General features: G+C 43.6%; 1 protein-coding gene across 2 annotated transcripts in view; it reads left to right on the forward strand.

Moving 5' to 3' along the window:
- The window catches only part of CFAP91 (cilia and flagella associated protein 91), a 74,796-nt gene that overhangs the window by 42,743 nt on the left and 13,231 nt on the right, over positions 1 to 18,822 (forward strand). For both annotated transcript variants that reach the window (XM_066241588.1, XM_066241589.1), the window contains exons 11-17: positions 409 to 525; positions 2,997 to 3,068; positions 4,242 to 4,388; positions 7,215 to 7,436; positions 11,055 to 11,203; positions 11,741 to 11,832; positions 15,124 to 15,285. In XM_066241588.1, coding sequence (XP_066097685.1) covers positions 409 to 525; positions 2,997 to 3,068; positions 4,242 to 4,388; positions 7,215 to 7,436; positions 11,055 to 11,203; positions 11,741 to 11,832; positions 15,124 to 15,284 — 960 coding nt within the window. In that variant the 3' untranslated portion in view covers position 15,285. The remainder of the gene's footprint in view (positions 1 to 408; positions 526 to 2,996; positions 3,069 to 4,241; positions 4,389 to 7,214; positions 7,437 to 11,054; positions 11,204 to 11,740; positions 11,833 to 15,123; positions 15,286 to 18,822) is intronic.

The raw sequence follows: 18,822 nt of genomic DNA on the forward strand, positions 1-18,822 counted from the left end.
TAATAAGAAAACATACCGAACATTTCAGTCATTTACTGCTCTGGAATGTAGTCTATTGTCCAGGCAGTCATTTAAAACAGCAAATTAGCTAATGAGGAAGAATAGCAGTTGAGGGTTTTTCTTGCACAGACACATCATAGAACCTTTAAAAAAAAAAGTTCAAATCCCCCAAATCTTTGATTACAATGGAAACACCTAGAATACATGCCAGGTTTATTCAGTGGTTACCTAATCCGTAGGAGTATCACAGTATCCCTTGTGAGAGACAGCACCCTGGATTGGACTTTCTCAGACTGTCCTAGCGTAGCCATAGAAAAGATTGTTCCTGGCTGGTATTCAGATCTTCAGTCTGGATTTGGTAGTGGAAGAAAATATAAAGAGAAATCACAGTAGATGGTGTTATTTCAGGCGCTGCTGGATAAGAAGAATAAGGTTCCTGAACCAAAGAAACCTCTGCTCTTCCTTCAAAAGAAGCCAATACCTCAGCCTCGGCTTCCAACTCCAACCTTGGAAATGGGTTCCAATGTAAGTTTGAAACTTCTCTATTTAAAATGTTAAATTCAACATTGTTCTCCATTTATTCTTGGGGATAGTTTGGGTTAAAAACCTAATTTAATGATGTCAATTTATGTTGCCTTTATTCTTACATATTTTCAAACATTAAATACACAATTACAAAAACAAGCAAAATGAACTGAAATGAAATCTAAACCCAATCCTTTTCTTTTTTATTTTTTTTGTATTCTTCCAAAGTTAGATATGGGGAGGCAGTCAGACAGAGTCCCACATGTGCCCAATTAGGATCCACCTGGCATGCCCACCAGGGGTGATGCTGTGCCCATCTGGGGCATTGCTCCATTGCCACCGGAGCCATTCTAGTACCTGAGGCGGAGGCCATGGAGCCATCCTCAGCGCCCAGGCCAACTTTGCTCCAATGGAGCCTTGGCTGTGGGAGCGGAAGAGAGAGACAGAGAGGAAGGAGAGGGGGAGGGGTCGAGAAGCAGATGGGCGATTCTCCTGTGTGCCCTGGCCGGGAATCAAACCCGGAACTTCCACACGCCGGTCCAACACTACCGCTGAGCCAACTGGCCAGGGCCTAAACCCAATCTTTTTCAAGAATAAAAACACAAAGAATAAAAAAAAATTTCCCAAGAAAAATAGGCATCAGAAGATAATCTTCATGTATGTCAAATAAAAAAATTTGAATGGGGATCAGTTACTATATCTATCCTCTCACATGGGGAGGTGGCTGATGCAGAGGCGGATTAAGGTTGGTTGAGGCCCCAGTCACAGAAGAAAATACTGGGTTCCTTAAAAAAAAGAGAGAGGCAGGGAAAATAAAAATACATGTTAACTATATTTTTAAATAAATAAAAAATATTATGTACTATTAATGTTAAAATTGCACATATGAACCAAAGTAGGTGTCATTAGAAAAAGCTGTGAAGGTGGGGTTTTGCGGGGCCCTTCAGAAGTCAGGGCCCAGGGCACGAGCCTGGTGCGCCCTCCGTTAAATCTGCCACTGGGTTGATGACAGCTGGGGTCAGAGAGGAACGAAATATCAGCAAGTTATCAAGACCGGCTGGCTTCTGAGATAGGACTGGGTCAAAGAGCTTCCCCTGACCAGGGCCACGTCTCACCTTCATAGATCCCCAACTCAGTTTGAGCCAGGTACCAGAGCTGGTTAAGGTTTAAAGTACTGACCCAGACTAAACAACCCACAGTAAGCTGCTAGAGATGCCAAGATGTACATTTATTAATTTATGGAGAGAAATATGACTGCCCGGTGGATCAGGATATTCCTTGGTGGTAGGTCAGCTCATTATCTCCCCATAGAAAGCAATTCTCACAAGAAGCCAAATTGTATTCAAGAGGTTGTGCTCTGCCAGAGGGAGGGGAGTTGACAGGAGACCTCAATAGCACCTCTGACGGCTCAGCTCTGTGGAGGGACTGGAAGCTCCTACTCACTGGCTACTATGTGTTTCTGGACAGCACCCCCTTTTTAGTCTGTGCCGACCACTGCCTGCGGTTAGTTAGTTAACACATTGTCTATCCCATGTGTTAATACCACTGATTTTACTGTCACTTTCTTTTCATTCAGAGGTGCTCTAATTAGCTTTGCACACTGTTCTTTCTGCTTTTGACACATAGTTATTTATGGCGATTTTAGTGGACAAGAGAAATAGCTATTCTTGTCCACTATATTCTGATTTTACCATTTTTGCCAAATTCTGTGAAGCACCTCCTTCTAGACCAGGGTAGTCAACCTTTTTATACCGACCACTCACTTTTGTATCTCTGTTAGTAGTAAAATTTTCTAACCGCCCACTGGTTCCACAGTAATGGTCATTTATAAAGTAGGGAAGTAACTTTACTTTATAAAATTTATAAAGCAGAGTTACAGCAAGTTAAAGCATATAATAATAATTACTTACCAAGTACTTTATGTTGGATTTTTGCTAAGTTTGGTAGAAGAAATCTTTATAAAACAACTTACTATAGTTAAATCTATCTTTTTATTTGTACTTTGGTTGCTCTGCTACCGCCCACCATGAAAGCTGGAATGCCCACTAGTAGGCGGTAGGGACCAGGTTGACTACCACTGGTCTAGACTCTGAAATACGCTAGCTGTATTCTTTGTCAGCTCATGATCAAACATGAAAAAAACTACTGTAAATGAGATGTTATCAATGATACTTCCTGCTTCAAGAATGATTTTGCTGGGAAGGAGTATAGAAATATGAAAATGGCTTAAATTATAACAAATTCAGTGGAGGATAAATTTGTTCATAATACTATGATGAAAAAGTAGTAATGGATTTTAATAATAACAGTATGTAACATTTAAAATACTATATGTTCAGAATTTTTAAAAATTTCTTTTTAAATCCTTCTGGCATCTAGGACAGTCTCTTTTGCTTGATGTAATTCTTCAAAGACACATTTGATGCTGGCTGCTGTTCTCAAGCTTCTTGGTTCTCCCTTTGTTCTTTTAGGAAGAAGAAGATAAAGAAATGGCTGTTATCTTCCTTCAGAAGTTACTCCGGGGTAGAGTCATTCAGAACATGGTGCGTAGGGTCCAGCCACTGGCTCTGTGCATCTCCTTTGAAAATAGGTTTATAGAATGTATATGTACTTGGTTCTCTGGGGTGAATTCACCTTGCTGTCCTCAGGAACTGCATTCTTGAATTACCTACCCATTCCCTTCTGCTGCCATCCATTTTCCAGATGGCTGACACCGTGCCAAGGGGAGAAATGACCTGTCTGTTATTTGCTATAGTTGTAACCAAGACAGTGAAAACTAATGTCTTCCTTGAAATTGCTGAGTTCAGCAATTTTTTTTGCCTGAATTTTGACCATTAAAACATCAACAACCAAGTGGATTCCCTAACTTTCCACAAAGTCATAATATAATTAGTTGAGCTTGCACAGAGCTGGCAAAACCTGAATAATAAGTGAAATAGCTAAATAAGTACAGGTTGGAACCCTTACTAATGCCCACATTATACATTCTTTGCTCTACACATATCATCTCTTTTTTTTTTTTTTTTTTCTATCGATTACCCTGTAGGCAAGTAATGTGAGTCTGAGAGAATGTTAACTGCCAGCAAGTTCGACTCTGGCCTTCCTGACTGAGAAGCCTCAGTCAGATTATTTGTGCTGCCAGAGCAAACACTCAATTTAAAAAGTGGGCTGACAGAAAGCCCCAGCTAAAACTGTTTTTTTTCTCCCCAGTTTTAACTCTTAAGAGACTCAGTTATGAAGAGTAGTCCGGGGAAGCTGGGTGAGCATTTTGTGTTCCGCATTATTCTGTACCGTCTTTGCTATTTCCCCAGAAGCAATGCCACGGTTCAGACAGCGCATCAGGGCAGGTCTATTGGAAAAGAAGGTGTGGCCATGAAATATACCACCCTCAGATTTCCCAAGGAAAGAGGAGCACAGGAAATGAGGGGAAGCTCAAGTCTCTTAATGTGACCCTGTAGTTGTCACCTTGCCTTTGAAAGGCATTTGAAGAGATTGGGTAGACAACTAACTGATCACCGGGCTCCTCTGCCTGAGCAGCTGATGGAGTGGAGACAAGGGCTGCTCCCGCTCTGGAAGGCGCCTGCTCCCGGGTCCCAAAAGGCAGAGCAGAGCCCCCTCTCCATAAGTCACTGCCTGAAGTCCTCGTGCCTGGCACGGAGGACACCGATGTGCAAGTCTCTCTTTGATTTGATTTGATCTGATCTGATCTGACACAGATGTTTGAAGGGAAAGAAAAGCGACTAGAGTTGATCCAGGAGTTGCGCACCACCCACGCTCTGCAAGCGGATGACAGGCTGGTGAAGAAGGCCGAGAGGCAGGTGACCCTGGCCTTGAAGCGGCAGAGGAAACTGCATGAGGACAAGGTCCTTTCCTTTTCTTTCTTGTTCCGTCTTGTTCCATTTTCTCCCCTGATTTTTATTATCGCATGAGCAACATTTGAATAATAGAAAGTGAAGTGATGAAAAACGAGCATCCCCCACAATCCCGTCACTCTGTCTCAGTCAGTGCTTTTAAACAATGCTGCTACAGACCGTAACTGGAATGAGGTGTGCCCTCACGGAATTAAGTGTGGCCTTATAGTCTTTATTGGAAGAAAAGAAAAAGACTGAAAGAAAAAAGAAACCTACATTTTAAAAGGTTTTTCCCTTTCAGTTTTTCTTAAATATTTGGTTACTGTACTATATTTCAGTTAGTGGGAGCTTAGCAAAATGAATAATAATAAAAATAAGAAAAGGAGAAATGAGACTTATTTTTAAATATCAACAATTTTTTTGTGAGTTTTGGTGCTGCACATAGCTCATGCTGGTTAAACAGAATGTTAAATATGTTAATATCTCATGATATTCTTTGACCTTCATCATGACCTCTGCACTCTGTCCACCTAACAGCACCTGGGAATAGTAATAACAGCTCTAACCCAACAACTGTAAATGTTTTCCTCTTCTCTCTGGTGTTTGTCTCTATATATTGATATATAGTTTTTAATGTTGTTGTCCAGTGTAGATATACTTTTCTATCTCTACCCCTTATCTGTTAATCAATGTCAAAAAGAATTAATTTGTACTGTGTTTGGTGTGATAAGAAAGTTCACTTACAGTAAGGTTAATTAATACAACCCTCCTTCAGTAACACGCGGAAGTGTGCTGAGAGGTACTGGGAACAAATGGTAAGCAGCTTGGAATGCACACAACTCTGTTGCTTTTACATGATAGCAGGACTGGATGGCCACTGAGTTTGGGGGAGTTCATGTGGGGAAGGGAGGAAGAAAGCCACAGTCTATGAGACCCACAGAGGGACCAGAGAAAGAAGAGGAGAATGTGGACACTGGAGTCTTTGAATCTGGAGTCCAGGAGACCTGGAAATGATGGAGACAGAGCTGCACTCTCTGTTCAGATACAAAACAAATGCCCTGGAAGCGTCAGGCCCCAGGACCTGGATGGGAAAAGGCCCTCTTTGGTCCTTCGAGGTTTCTGATATAGACTTTAGCAGATACATCTACCAATCCAGGCTTTTCAACTCATCGAACCCATTTAGTGGACACATACATACGAGACTGAGAGCATGTCAGCTAAGAGCTAAGGGAGGAGTTAACAGGAAGAGCTCTCACTAAGGCAAGGACTCACCCTGCTTACCGTCAGCTACACCACACACACCAGTGACATGCAGGGGCCAGATGGAGTGGGCACCTCACGGACCCCCACAGCAGTGCTGATCTTCTTTTCTCCTTCTCTTATGGTTTCTTTGAAAAACAATCTAGAAAATGCACAGCTCCCAATTTTGCAGTGCATTTCACGATATGACTGCAACAGAATCACCTTGCTAAGTATATTTTTACTTAATCTTTAAATTAAATTGTACTACCTGAGTGACCCACTTTTCTTGCTGAGGGAGAAGGCTAGACATGAATGGGCAGCCATCTCAGGATTTTAAAGGCTGCATCTGTTCCCCTCCACCCTCCAAGTTAAGAAGCTATGATCCCTGGAGATGAAGAGAAAATCTGTCTGTCATCTCTGGGCTGAATGGCCACTGTCTATAAATGTTAGGAGTAGTGAGACTTTTATTCCGCCTCCCCCTAATATGTAAGTAAAGTTGGACTTTGTGGTTGGAAGGTAGGTGTGGGCTGGCGATGAGTAAAGATGAGGATGAGTGTGTTGGTACTAACAACTGCACTTGGGTGAAAGTCTCACCCAGTAGCCATGCCACCTTTGAGACCAGTGCAGATTTCTGCCCTTCAGGTCCAAACCAGAGGGGAACTGAACACAGGCAGAACTGTCAATATTAAGGAAACATGGGATTAAGAGGAGAGCTCTTTTCCCTAATAGGTGAGAATGGGAGAGAGAACAGGTGGGAGTGGCAAAGGATGCAATCTTTTAAATGCCTTTATTCTCTATGTGTCAAAGCCAGGGGAGAACAATCCAGAATAGATACTGTGGCTTATTTCTGGGCAAGAACTCCAGTCCTTTATTTTACCGTAAAGGTCATATAGACATGCATTTTTCCTGTTCTATTCAATAGTTTAAAGATAGTCATTACAGACAACTATCTTTGTTATGTGAAAATTATTTATGTTATGTTAGGAAGTTACGTAAAAGAATAAAAAGTGCCATGTTTTTTTACTTTTATGTTGTTCAAGATCTTAAAATCCCCCAAATTTGTGTTATAGGACAAAGCCATGAAAAATTAAAAGGTATTATGAGTGAATTTCTAGGAAATTCTATTTTATTAAAATCCATTGTTATCTTTTAATAAAACCCCTGACATTTCCCTTCACACCTAGGAAGACATATAGCACTTCCCATTCTGGATAAAGCTGGAATAAAAAAAATTCTGTGTGGACACTAACATAATTCTTTGCGAAATCCTCTTTATATTTTGAGGACTTAAGTGACTGAGCAATCTACTTTCTCAGGTCTAAGTTTGTACGATAAGTGTTCCTAGTAAGAACACTTAGAATGGGGCCAGTCTAGAAATAACATTCCTAATAAAAACTAAGCGCATTCTGAAAATAAAATGACTGTCAAGAGCTCCGGGTAGGGAGCGTGGCTAAGCGGAACACCAAGTTGATGCTTCGTCTCCCCCCACCCCCTCCGTCTTTCCCTGCCAAAGAAAAAAGTTCTGGCTGACCCAGCATCGTTATGAATCACGATTCTTAGTGGAATGTGTATCCTTAAAGTTATATTATTTTTAAGGTGTCACTAGTTGAAAACCATTTGGCTGGACTGGAAGGAAAGGCGCTGGCAGACATGTTCGACTTCCTGTCCAAAGAGCTGGTGCGACTCCAGGAGGAGAGGAGAATCCACGCCTTCGCCATGCTGGCCGAGCGGCAGCGGCGCATGCGCGAGGCCGAGGAGAGCGGCCGGCGCCAGGTGGAACTGAGGCGCCTGCGGGAGGAAGAGGAGATATTCAAGCAGGCAAGTGAGGGCGTTGGGACCTCTGTGAGCCATTTGTAAGGAGCTGAGTCAAACCAAAGGAACTCATGACATGAAATGGCATTTGTTTTGTGGTTTTAGTTGTATTCAGCAAATACGTATTGAGTTCCTACTGTATGCCAGGCACTGTGCAAAGGCACTGTGGATACTTTGAAGGGGGTTGGGGTGAAAGGGGAGGTGTTGTCCCTTCTCTTTTGGAGCGTAAATGTTATATAACATGCAAGTAGAATTTTAAAATATAGTAAGTTTCATGAATGAAACAAACGGGGCCCAGTGACGCATTTTAAACAGGTTGTTCTGCTTGCTGTGTGGAGAACAGGTGGGCAGCAGGACAGAGGGGGAACCAGGAGACCAGGGAGGAAGGTGCTGGCGTTTAGGCCAGAGCAGGAAACGGGAGAAGTCAGGTATGACGTCCAGCTTCCCGCTTATGCAACGGAAGGTGATGGCACAGTTCTCTGAGATGGGAAAGCTGAGAGTGGAATAGTTTTAAGGGCAGCGGTAGAATCAGGAATGTGATTTCTATTAAGTTTAAAACATCTTAGTGGAGGTGTCATTTCAGCAGACGGTAGCCAAGATGGAATTTAGAAGAGAGGTTCTGGCCACAGATATAATTGGGAGTTAGAGTACCAGGCTGCTAAATTAGAATTCTGACCAAAACACGATGGATGTGAAATTCCAAAATGAACAAAATGCAAATTCAGAGGAAATTCGAGGATCCAGTCTATCTCAAAGTACATTTACCCTCATTAAGAATATAAAAGGTCAAGTGTTGAAACTGGAGGGGATCTGTGAGGAAGATTTCCTTAAAGGGAGCTTGGACTGTCACTAATAAACTCAAAACTCACCCAGAAGTTGGGGGGTTACTTTTTTTCCTGAGTTGAGATGTCTGACCTCCAAGAGTGGAGAGGAGGAAGCCGGGCCAGCTGGCTGCTTGGGAGGTGGGCACAGAAAAGGCTGCGTGGGTGGTCAACACACCCAAAATATGTCCAGCGTAGGACAGTGTGAGAGTTCCCTGTGGACCAGATGTGGGCCCTGTGGGAAAGAAAGAGTCAGCCTGGAACTTTAAAAAATTCCTGTCCAAGATGGACGTCTGAATTGTATACGTGGACACTTTAGCTTCTTAGTTTAAAAAAAAAAAGCCACGTTAATTTGGGGTCTTCTTATTTGATCTGAGATGTTAAGGATATACCTGACTGCCATGGAATTAGAATTGATCCATGAATAGCATTTGTTGCATGTGTGTGTTTTTAATTTAAAAAATTGATTAAAACTTAAATAGATTGCACTCCCTCTAAACAGTTTAAGAAGTTTGGGGTTACATATTGTCAAGTTCAGCTTTTTAACTGTATTATTTACAATGTGTAACGGCCTTTAATAATTCCTATTCTACAATAGCTTCCTACCATCCTAACACATTTAACTTCAGAAAGAGTTACTGAGATTTAGAAATTATCAGCAAACCAAACATACCATTCCCCAACTAATATCACTAAGGAAAAACCAGCCGGGACAGGAAGAACCAGCTAGGAGTGAGAATAAAGAAGAAAGGGACAGAGGAACACTGTGCTCAAACACACAAAAAGGAAGAAGCCAGAAAAGGCTTCTAGGAAGGGATATTCCAAATGGGGAAGACCTGACCCTGGAAATGTCAGCCATGTCTAGGAAGGGCAAGAAAGGGTTAGGATGGCCCTTCCTCCCGATTTAAGGATCATTTATGCAAAGAATATATCCACCTATTGACCCCACATTCAAATACCATTTATCATTTAAATCTCAATCTCCCTTTATATAAACCTCTTAAAGATAAAATATACTTGTGCATAAATATGGCAAAACATGGAATGCGTACATTAAGTCTATTTTCTGAAAAAATAAATATTGAGAGATAATAGAAAGTCATAAACTCATATTTAAACACATACACACTTTCACAAAGAATATTCACAAATAAACCCAGTGCACACAGTATTAACAAAGACATGGAGGAGCACACATAAACACACATGTAGCTACCTATATGTTTCTAATTAACTCATACACATGCAAGCACAATGTGTCCAGAAACTTACACATTTATAAAGACATACAGAAACATACAAGTACAAATATTGCTACAGGTGGAGCATATTAAACTTCCTTAACTCTGAACTACTGTATTATAAGACTGAGCTGTCTGATTGTTTCATATATGTAGGTACAACTTGATTCTCAAATAAGACTGGTCTCCCTAGATCAGGCATACTGTACATCCCCTGGGGCCTTCCATAGCACCAGCATAGATCCCTGTGCATAATAAACATCGAGCAAATGCATTTTGATTGCTTGGTTGCTTGATTGACACTGAATTAAACTGGCCATTTGGTCTTTCCCAGGAGGAAGGCATAGATATTCGAGGTTATGGATTTGGTGTTTTACAGCTATGTAGATACAGAGTAAATGTTACATTACGTACTCAAGAGTCCTGCTGCAATGCCAGTCAAGAAACAGGTGCTGAGTTGTCACTGAGTCACAAGCGTTATCTCAGATACACAGAATTATTCAGGCATGAAGTAAAAAGGTACCCTTCCCCCGAGAAAGTCAAAATCTTATTGAGATAGAATGTACACAAAACTAAGTATGCTGCACTTGATACTTTCTGTGTATCTACCTGTAAAATGGGAAAAACTAAACTATCACTATGATTGCATGCTTAGGGAGCAAAATTATTTATATAAAGAAAAGGAAGTGTTTGTGGTAAAATCATGAGAACACAGGGGCTGTGTTTAGGAAGAACACACAGTGGTCTGCTAGTATACTGGCAGTGGCCACAGGAGTGCTGGCTTTACTCTAGTTCATTACACTGTACATTTATGCATTCTGTACTTTTCTAAATGTGTATTCTATGTCACAATTTCAAGAAAGCTAAAAGATAAGCAGTACAGGACTGATAGGATATTTCAGAAAATTCATCAAAGATCTAGGATCTCTCTAGCTTTCTGCTTTTCTGTCTTTAAGGCATGGCCCTCATGGCAGTTTAAAATGACTTCTGGTGTTACAGCACAGTGTCTCCATGAAATGAGAAATGAAGAAGTAAAAAAATAAAGCTAGGTCTTACTTTTTAAGAATGCTTTCTGAAAGGTGCCCAGATCACTTATGCCGGTATTCCTTTGGCTAGAACTAGAGGTGCTAAGAAGTGTAGTCTGTTCTAGGGATCTGTTGGCTCAGCCAACATCCAGGGGTTCAATTTCTAAGAGGAAGGAGAGAAAGGACATTGGGAAATACCTTAGTGTCTACCACAGTTAGGTAGTTTGATGCAGATATACTGTTAGTAAGAACAAAGCCAGGGAGGGTTATAAACTCTGAAGCCCATGACCTTTCTGCAGTGTTGTAATGTCCACCCCTAAGGAAAATTCAGAATTCTGAAATGGGTTAGCTGGGTGGGGCTGCCCGGAATGGGCAGGCAGGTGGGTTAGAAACAGACTGTTTACATAGCACAGAAAAAGTACAGAAAAGGAATGTGCTAAAAAAAAATTTTGACCAATGTTTGTGCGTTTTTCTTGGCTTGTTTACATTATTAGTATTCCTATTCTCAGTAACTGAGGGCCCTTTGGGTTTCTGCAGGTGGTTAAAGTTCACCAGAGTACTGTAACTTCCTATCTAGAAGACATAATACTGAACGCCGAAGAGAGTACGGCAGAGGAACAAGCCAGGGAAGAAATTGAGAAGATGGCTAAGGAGATCAATGACATTGCTTTTGAAATGGAAAGCCGGTATGTACCAAGAGAATTGATGGCAGACTAGCTAGCCTCCTTTCTCTTATTTATGTGTATTTTTTCAGGAGCTTCAGAATTCACCACTAAGGAGGCACAGATATGTAACTCATGCTTCGGTGCCCATTGTTTTACTAGCAGAATGCTTTAGAAGTTAACATTGAGAATAGAATTTTCAGTTATCCTTGGCAGTCTGGATCACCTTTATAGTACTTACTTTTAGAATACCTCACAGCATGAAAGCAGTGTGAATTAGTCCATGCAGTATCACATGGACTTCACCCAGTGTATAAGCGGTATCTCTAACATTCCCTTCCTGGCAGGCAGGCTAGATGAAGGACGGGGCAAATCTGAATTCCCCGTGGAGTTAACTAAGGTCACCAGGAATGTGATATTTCAGATCACTTAGTCAGGGGGAAAAGATGATAATGGGATTTGAGCAGGGAAGTTCCCCACATAGGTCCGAAGGATTTAAGTATAAACTGGCAGTTCAAGTAAAGCCACAGAGGAAATGGTTTAATTTGTTTATTTTTTTAGTCGAACTCAGCTTCAGTCAGAGGAGATTGTGGCCGAGTTGGTTTATAGTTTCTTGATCCCAGAGGCTGAAAAGAACTTCGTCAAAGAAAAAGGTAAGCCCATGTAAATGCTTCAACTTATGCCCTTTTTTTAATGAACTGTTTTCAATACACTGGAGATTTAAAACTGAGCAGAGATGTACGGGCAGATTTGTGATGGAGAAACACTGGCCTTTCTTATTGCAGAGTCCGATTCTCTTAGGCCGTCTGATTCTAGAACATAATCTCATCTAGTGCCGATGGGGTGCTGTTCTAATACGCCTGACAGAGCATCAAAATCCAAACCTTGCCCTGGCCGGTTGGCTCAGCGGTAGAGCGTCGGCCTGGCGTGCGGGGGACCCGGGTTCGATTTCCGGCCAGGGCACACAGGAGAAGCGCCCATTTGCTTCTCCACCCCCCCTCCCCCGTCCTTCCTCTCTGTCTCTCTCTTCCCCTCCCGCAGCCAAGGCTCCATTGGAGCAAAGATGGCCCGGGCGCTGGGGATGGCTCCTTGGCCTCTGCCCCAGGCACTAGAGTGGCTCTGGTCGCGGCAGAGCGACGCCCCGGAGGGGCAGAGCCTCGCCCCCTGGTGGGCAGAGCCTCGCCCCTGGTGGGTGTGCCGGGTGGATCCCGGTCGGGCGCATGTGGGAGTCTGTCTGACTGTCTCTCCCCGTTTCCAGCTTCAGAAAAGAAAAAAAAAAATCCAAACCTTTAAGAGGAAGTCCCCAAGTTCCCATAAGAGGTGTATTTTGTGATTTGATTCTTTAAAAAATATAAAGGAAATGTTGAGAATATGCAGGAGTTTCAAACGACAGCAGCCTTCTGGAGGCAGGGCGTGTGCAGAGGGGGCCCCGAAAAGCTGGGGTGCCTGACGGGCCGAGCCGCCTCCGCTGCTCCAGCTGCATCACCAACACCACGGGTTTCTGCTGGGACTGCATCCGAGTATCAGGACCCTCCTACACCCTTTGTCAAAGCGGCATGCTTCTGAAAATTGATGCCTTCAGACAACAGAAAAGGGGGGAAAAGTGTCTTTTTAATATGGGTTTGTTTGTTTTTTTGAGATTTCAGACTATTGGTGACAGACCTGATCCCAGAGGGAAGGATACAACCAGAAGATCAATATTTAAGTGAAATAAATCTCAGTAGGTTTCAGAGTTATGCTGGGGAATTCTGGGCAGGTTTAAGAGAAGTGTAGTATTTTAGATCATTTAATCCGGGATAAAGGAATGACAGAGTTCTGCTGCATGTGACAAGAACAAAGAAATCTCTTACTTTCACACTAGTGCATGACTGCTCTGTAATTTTAAAGCCTGTACCTTCTAGCGATAAGCATTCAGTGTGTTCCCAGTGTGTTTTCCTGTAATTAGCCGTGCTGCAGTCAATAGATTTAACACACATCGTGCTGTTGAAAGTAAATTCCTAGCAGTACGATGCTGGAAATAAGGTGTGTGAATTTTACATTTTGATAGATACTACCAAAGTGCCCCCTAGAAAACATTGTTCTCATTCATACTCCGAACAACAGTGCATGACAGTGCCTATACCAACAAAATTTAATTTTCAGACAATATAATGAATATTTCTGAGTCCCCTCACATTACAAAAGGGATCTTGTGTTACCTAGATCCTTAAGAAAAATAGGCCACTCCTTTCTACTTCTCCTAGGTCCCAAGTGAGGTCAGCCTGAATCAGATCAGTTCTACCTGCGGGAATCAACAGAGAGGGGAAAGCAGTGTGTTTGATAGTTACTCGTTTGTGACCCCCACAGCCAGCTTCTCCTGGCTCTGAGGGCAGGGAGCTGGAGAGGGGACTGGAGCTGAAGGAATCCCGTGGGTCTTGTTTGTGGGCAAGCCCTTAGCCTCTTCCCTCTGCATGCATTCCAGAGCAAGAAAGCCCTGTGGACAGGGAGCACACACTAGGACCTTTGTTTCTCTTTTCAACTAAGTGAACCATATGTATTAAATGTACTCTATATGCCAATTTAATGTAATATTACACACAGACTATTTTGAGACTTTTTTTTTTAAGCCGAGGGATGGGAAAGACCTGCTATATTGATATAAAATAACAGTAACTACCAAATTTTAAATTCATCTTAAGTTCTAGACAATGTGCTAAGCCAGTGGTAGTCAACCTGGTCCCTACCGCCCACTAGTGGGCGTTCCAGCTTTCATGGTGGGTGGTATCGGAGCAACCAAAGTATAAATAAAAAGATAGATTTAACTATAGTAAGTTGTTTTATAAAAAATCTTTCTGCCAAACTTAGCGAAAATCCAACATAAAGTACTTGGTAAGTAATTATTATTATATGCTTTAACTTGCTGTAACTCTGCTTTATAAATTTTATAAAGTAAAGTTACTTCCCTACTTTATAAATCACCATTACTGTGGAACTGGTGGGCGGTTAGAAAATTTTACTACTAACAGAGATACAAAAGTGAGCGGTAGGTATAAAATGGTTGACTACCCCTTGTGCTAAGCATTTAAAAAGTGCCTTATCTCAATTTCTTACAAAAACTATAGGTGTGTTCTCATTTTTCAGTTAAGAAAATTAGTGCTTAGAGACATTATACGACTTACAGATTTGAACCATGGTCTGTATGGGTCCAAAGTCCCCAAACTTTCAACCACACTACTGTGAAGTGCAGTGAGGTGATGTGTGAGTAACCCTGTGTAAACTAGCTGATACCTGAATAGCATAGAACCCATAGTACTCTTACTGCCTTTCGCTAGCTGTGTGACTTCAGGCAAATCATCTAATCTCTCTGTGTCTCACTTTCCTCATCTGAAAATGGGGATGGGTATACAACATAAAACATAGCCAACAGTTCAAATGCTATAGAAATGTTTACCCAAAACCTATGTACTCTTATTGGTCAGTGTCACCCCATTAAATTTGCTTTTCTAAATAAAGTTTAAAATAATAAAATAAAATATAAAGCCATAGTAATAAAGAAAAGAAAACTATCCTTTAGGGTTGTGAGGTGGTCTAAATGATTATGCCAGCTGCTTAATTAAAACAGTGCCTTGCACAAAGTACGGATAAATGCTAACATCATCATCATCATGATTACTCCTTTCTAAGGGGGATGGGGTGCTTGATGTACTCAGTTTTGGTAGTAAACATTCCTAGAGTATGGAGCACAGACCACCTCCTAAAGCCATGAGTACCCTTCACGTTAGGAACTAAGGCTCCAAGGGAAGTATAAGGTCCTGTCGTTCAGTTGTAAGTCGTTTATGATCTTTGCATTGCAAAATTTGCATTAGAGTGCAAAATGACCATTTCTGTCACTACTGTCTTGACAACCTTTGGGGACGACTTAGTTCAGGCTTTCAGAGTAAAGATCTTCTGTCACTTTGGCACAGTGAGGAATGCGCAGCGGAAGCACATTCTCGCCGCCCACCAGCTCATCCACGGGCACACCGAGAGTTTGCTCAGAGAGAACTTTGCTGAGCAGGAGCAAGATGGCGTCTCAGACACCGGCAAGCCACTTGAGGAAGAAACTCAAAGTAAGAAAGACAGCTAAGGTGAGTTTGATGCTTAATCTGGATGCGAGTAGAGAGAGGAGGAAAATATGTAGCTTTGAGCTTTATTCTAACAATCATCATGTGAAAATATTGTCCATTGTTTATGAAACTGAAGCACTCTCGTTTACATTGGCACTTTTTATCTAGGACACAGAATCTACTATTGAAATTATTATAGAATATAGTTGATATTATAGCAGTTCTTTTAGTGCATGATTGTACTCCATTGCAAAAAAAAGCTGTGAAATGTGTCAGTGTTCAAAACCCAAAAAACAACAGCTTGTTTTCACAGAAGCACCCTGTGGGGCAAACAAGTGTGTTAGGCTTGCTCGCTTGCACTTTGCCTGATTGGTGCAGGAGCACTGGGCAGCACCTCCTGTGTACAGTCTATGTAAGGCTGCAGGTGCTTGCCCTCAGGGCAGCTTATTGTAGATTGAGGATTGCCTGCCGCCATTGGGAGGGGCCGTTTGTTTCTCTTGTTCACCGGAGAAGGGATTTTATTCCCCCGGGTCTTTTTTGCTTGTGAGTTTTGAGAGAGGGAGAAGCGGTTTTTCCTACCTGCTTGCTCGTCTGCTGTTGCAAGACTCTAATAAATGGAATGACCCACCATCATCAAGCTCCACCATTCCTTTACCATCTGCCCAAATCAGTGTGAACCTGCATGGCTACAGCCACCAGCCTTACATCTGGCATAGTCAGCAGGATTCAGATCAGATCGGTATGGAGCCGCCAACACCCTGGAAGGATGGGGTAGAGGAGTGGTTGTTGCTGTCCAGTGTATGGTACCCCATCGCTCTCCTTTTGGGGACCATGGCTGGGTGCTCTTTACAACCCTGTGAGAGGCTACCCAAGGTCAAGAGCTCCAGGATGAATTGCAGACTGAACGGCAGCAATGGCATGAGCTGCAACGGTCACTGGAGGAAGAGCTGCAGATCCGAGAACCGCAGGTCAGGCTATCGTCTGAGAACCAGCAATGGCTTGAACTGGAGTGAGCGCTGGAGAAGGAGGCCTTCCGGGTTTGAGAACGGCAGTGTGAGATGCAGGCTGAGCACCAAGGGCACCTGGAACTGGAATGGTCCCTGGAAAAGAAATTAGGGGTTCACTAGTTGCAGTTTGCCCTGGCAGCAGAACGCTAGCCATGACAGCTGTGGGAGAAACAACTGCAGTTTCAAGAGCTCAAGTCTCAGCCTCAGTCCAAGAGCCGGTAGCCGCAGGAGCTGAAATGGCCACCAAAGAAGGAGCAGCATCTGTGCCAGCAGAGTGGCTCTGAGCCGGTGGAAGCAGACGTTTCTCACTCTTCTGAGGAGAAGGAGGCTCAGGCTGAAGCTGCCATCGCAGACTCAGAGCCTGGCCAGTGGTTGTCCAGAAGGTAAAAACCCAACAGCAAAGAGTCCCTCAGGGGCAGCCCCAACCCCTTCCACAGGTAATGGAGCAGTCTGTGGTCTGGCCATACACCCAGGCAGAGCTGATGGAGTTGGGGGCACAATTTAGGCAGAAACCCACCGAGCCCTTGGTACTCTGGTTGCTGCAGTTGGGGTGGATGGCATCATGCTCTCCAGAACAGAGATGAAGAAATTGGCTGCCATTACCATGCACTCCCCCCAGAGGCAGCATCTTTGCCATGACAACCCAGGAAACCATACCCTATTAGAATGGGTGATGGCTGCCATTCGTACAGCCTGGCAGAATGCCAGTGACTTGCCAAGAGCAGTGAGTAGGTGGCATTGCTGTAGTGAGCTAGTGAAGGTCCTTCGGAAACTAGACATGAAGAATGCTGCTTCCAAGCCAAGGTCCCGTGGGCCAGATGAGGAAGTGTTTACAGCAGGGATGAGGGACCTCATTCTCTGTAGTGCACCATCTGTCCTTTTTGGGTCACTAGTGGCTATCTTGGGCCCCGATGTGGGGCAGCCCGTCAATGCAGTTATGCAGATGGTAGCAGATTTGGGGGGAGCATGGGACTGTAAGGCTGTGTGGCTGCTGCCTTTGTGGCCCCCCTCCAACTAACAAGAGATACAGGCCTGTAAAGGCCCCCGAACACAGATGTGGGTAAATCTGATTGTGGCCGGGGCAGGTAAGGAACAACTGGATGGCAAGTCTGGTCAAGTTCTTCTGGAGCTTTGGCAGCAGCTTGAGCCAGAGCAGAGGTTCCAGCCGCTGAAAAAGCAGGGGAAGCGGGCAGCCCCAGCAGCTGCCAAGAAAATGGCTGGCATTCGGGTTGCACAGTTGCAGGATTACTTGTTGGAGACAGCTGAGGGAGGGGAGGATCCTTCCCAAGACCCATTGTGTTGTTTCAGTTTGAATAAGGGGAAGGCCGAGAGTCCCACCAACAGGGATGGGCAGGGAGGCTTGAGGCCCCATGTGAAATTGACAATCCATTCATCACCTTCTAATGTGCAGCAAGTGTTGGCATTACAAAATAATAGGTGCTTCTTTTGCAGTGGCAGCAGCAACAGATAAAAGAACTATCAAGGCCTTGAATATATTTGTCCCTGCCAGGCCCTGTAAGCTTGCTGAGGGGTTTGGATGGGGCTTGTGGCAACGGACAGAATGCTTACAGAAAGGCACTGAGGTCCAATAATAAAGAGCTTAGTTGCCTGTAATGGACCTTTGCCTTGGTGAGTTGCACAGACAGCTGGGCTGTCTATTGCAGACTGATTGTTGAGCAGTGTAATGGACTCTTGGACTGCAACCAGAGGGGGGCACCGGCTCCTTTGTTGGATGGACATGCTGCTTTGGACAGTATGAGAGACCCTGATGTTGGGGGCAGCTTCAATGGAGGCCCTCCTGCACCAGGAAGCTGCTCTCATCATCCAGTTGCAGAGACGAACCAAGGACACTATGGTTTCCATGGACACAGCCCTGGACTATACAGGCCCTCCCACCTACCATGATATAGGGCAGCGGTCCCCAAACTTTTTACACAGGGGGCCAGTTCACTGTCCCTCAGACCGTTGGAGGGCCGGACTATAAAAAAACTATGAACAAATCCCTATGCACTCTGCACATATCTTATTTTAAAGTAAAAAAACAAAACGGGAACGAATACAATATTTAAAATAAAGAACAAGTAAATTTAAATCAGCAAACTGACCAGTATTTCAATGGGAACTATGCTCCTCTCATTGACCACCAATGAAAGAGGTGCCCCTTCCGGAAGTGTGGCGGGGGCCGGATAAATGGCCTCAGGGGCCGTAGTTTGGGGACCCCTGGTATAGGGGGCCAGAGGTGGGCCTCCAGTTAGCACTTTGGGCAGAGTGCTCAGGGAGACATTGTGAAAGGTACCTTTGTAATTATTGTAACTGTATAACTTGTGCTGTTGCTGTGGTCTGTTTATGTAATGCACCTCACTCCTCGCACAGGGACCATTGTGGAGGACACCTGTCGTGTAGACTGTGAAACAAACAATCCTAAAGGGGTAGAATGTTGTGCAAACTAGTGTGTTAGCCTTGCTCGCCTGCAGTTTGTCTGATTGGTGCATGAGCACGGGGCAGCACCATGTGTGTATAGTCTATGTAAGGCTGCGGGTGCTTGCCCTCA

This window comes from Saccopteryx bilineata, chromosome 8, assembly GCF_036850765.1.
Source record: "Saccopteryx bilineata isolate mSacBil1 chromosome 8, mSacBil1_pri_phased_curated, whole genome shotgun sequence".
NCBI classification, from domain to species: Eukaryota; Metazoa; Chordata; class Mammalia; order Chiroptera; family Emballonuridae; genus Saccopteryx; species Saccopteryx bilineata.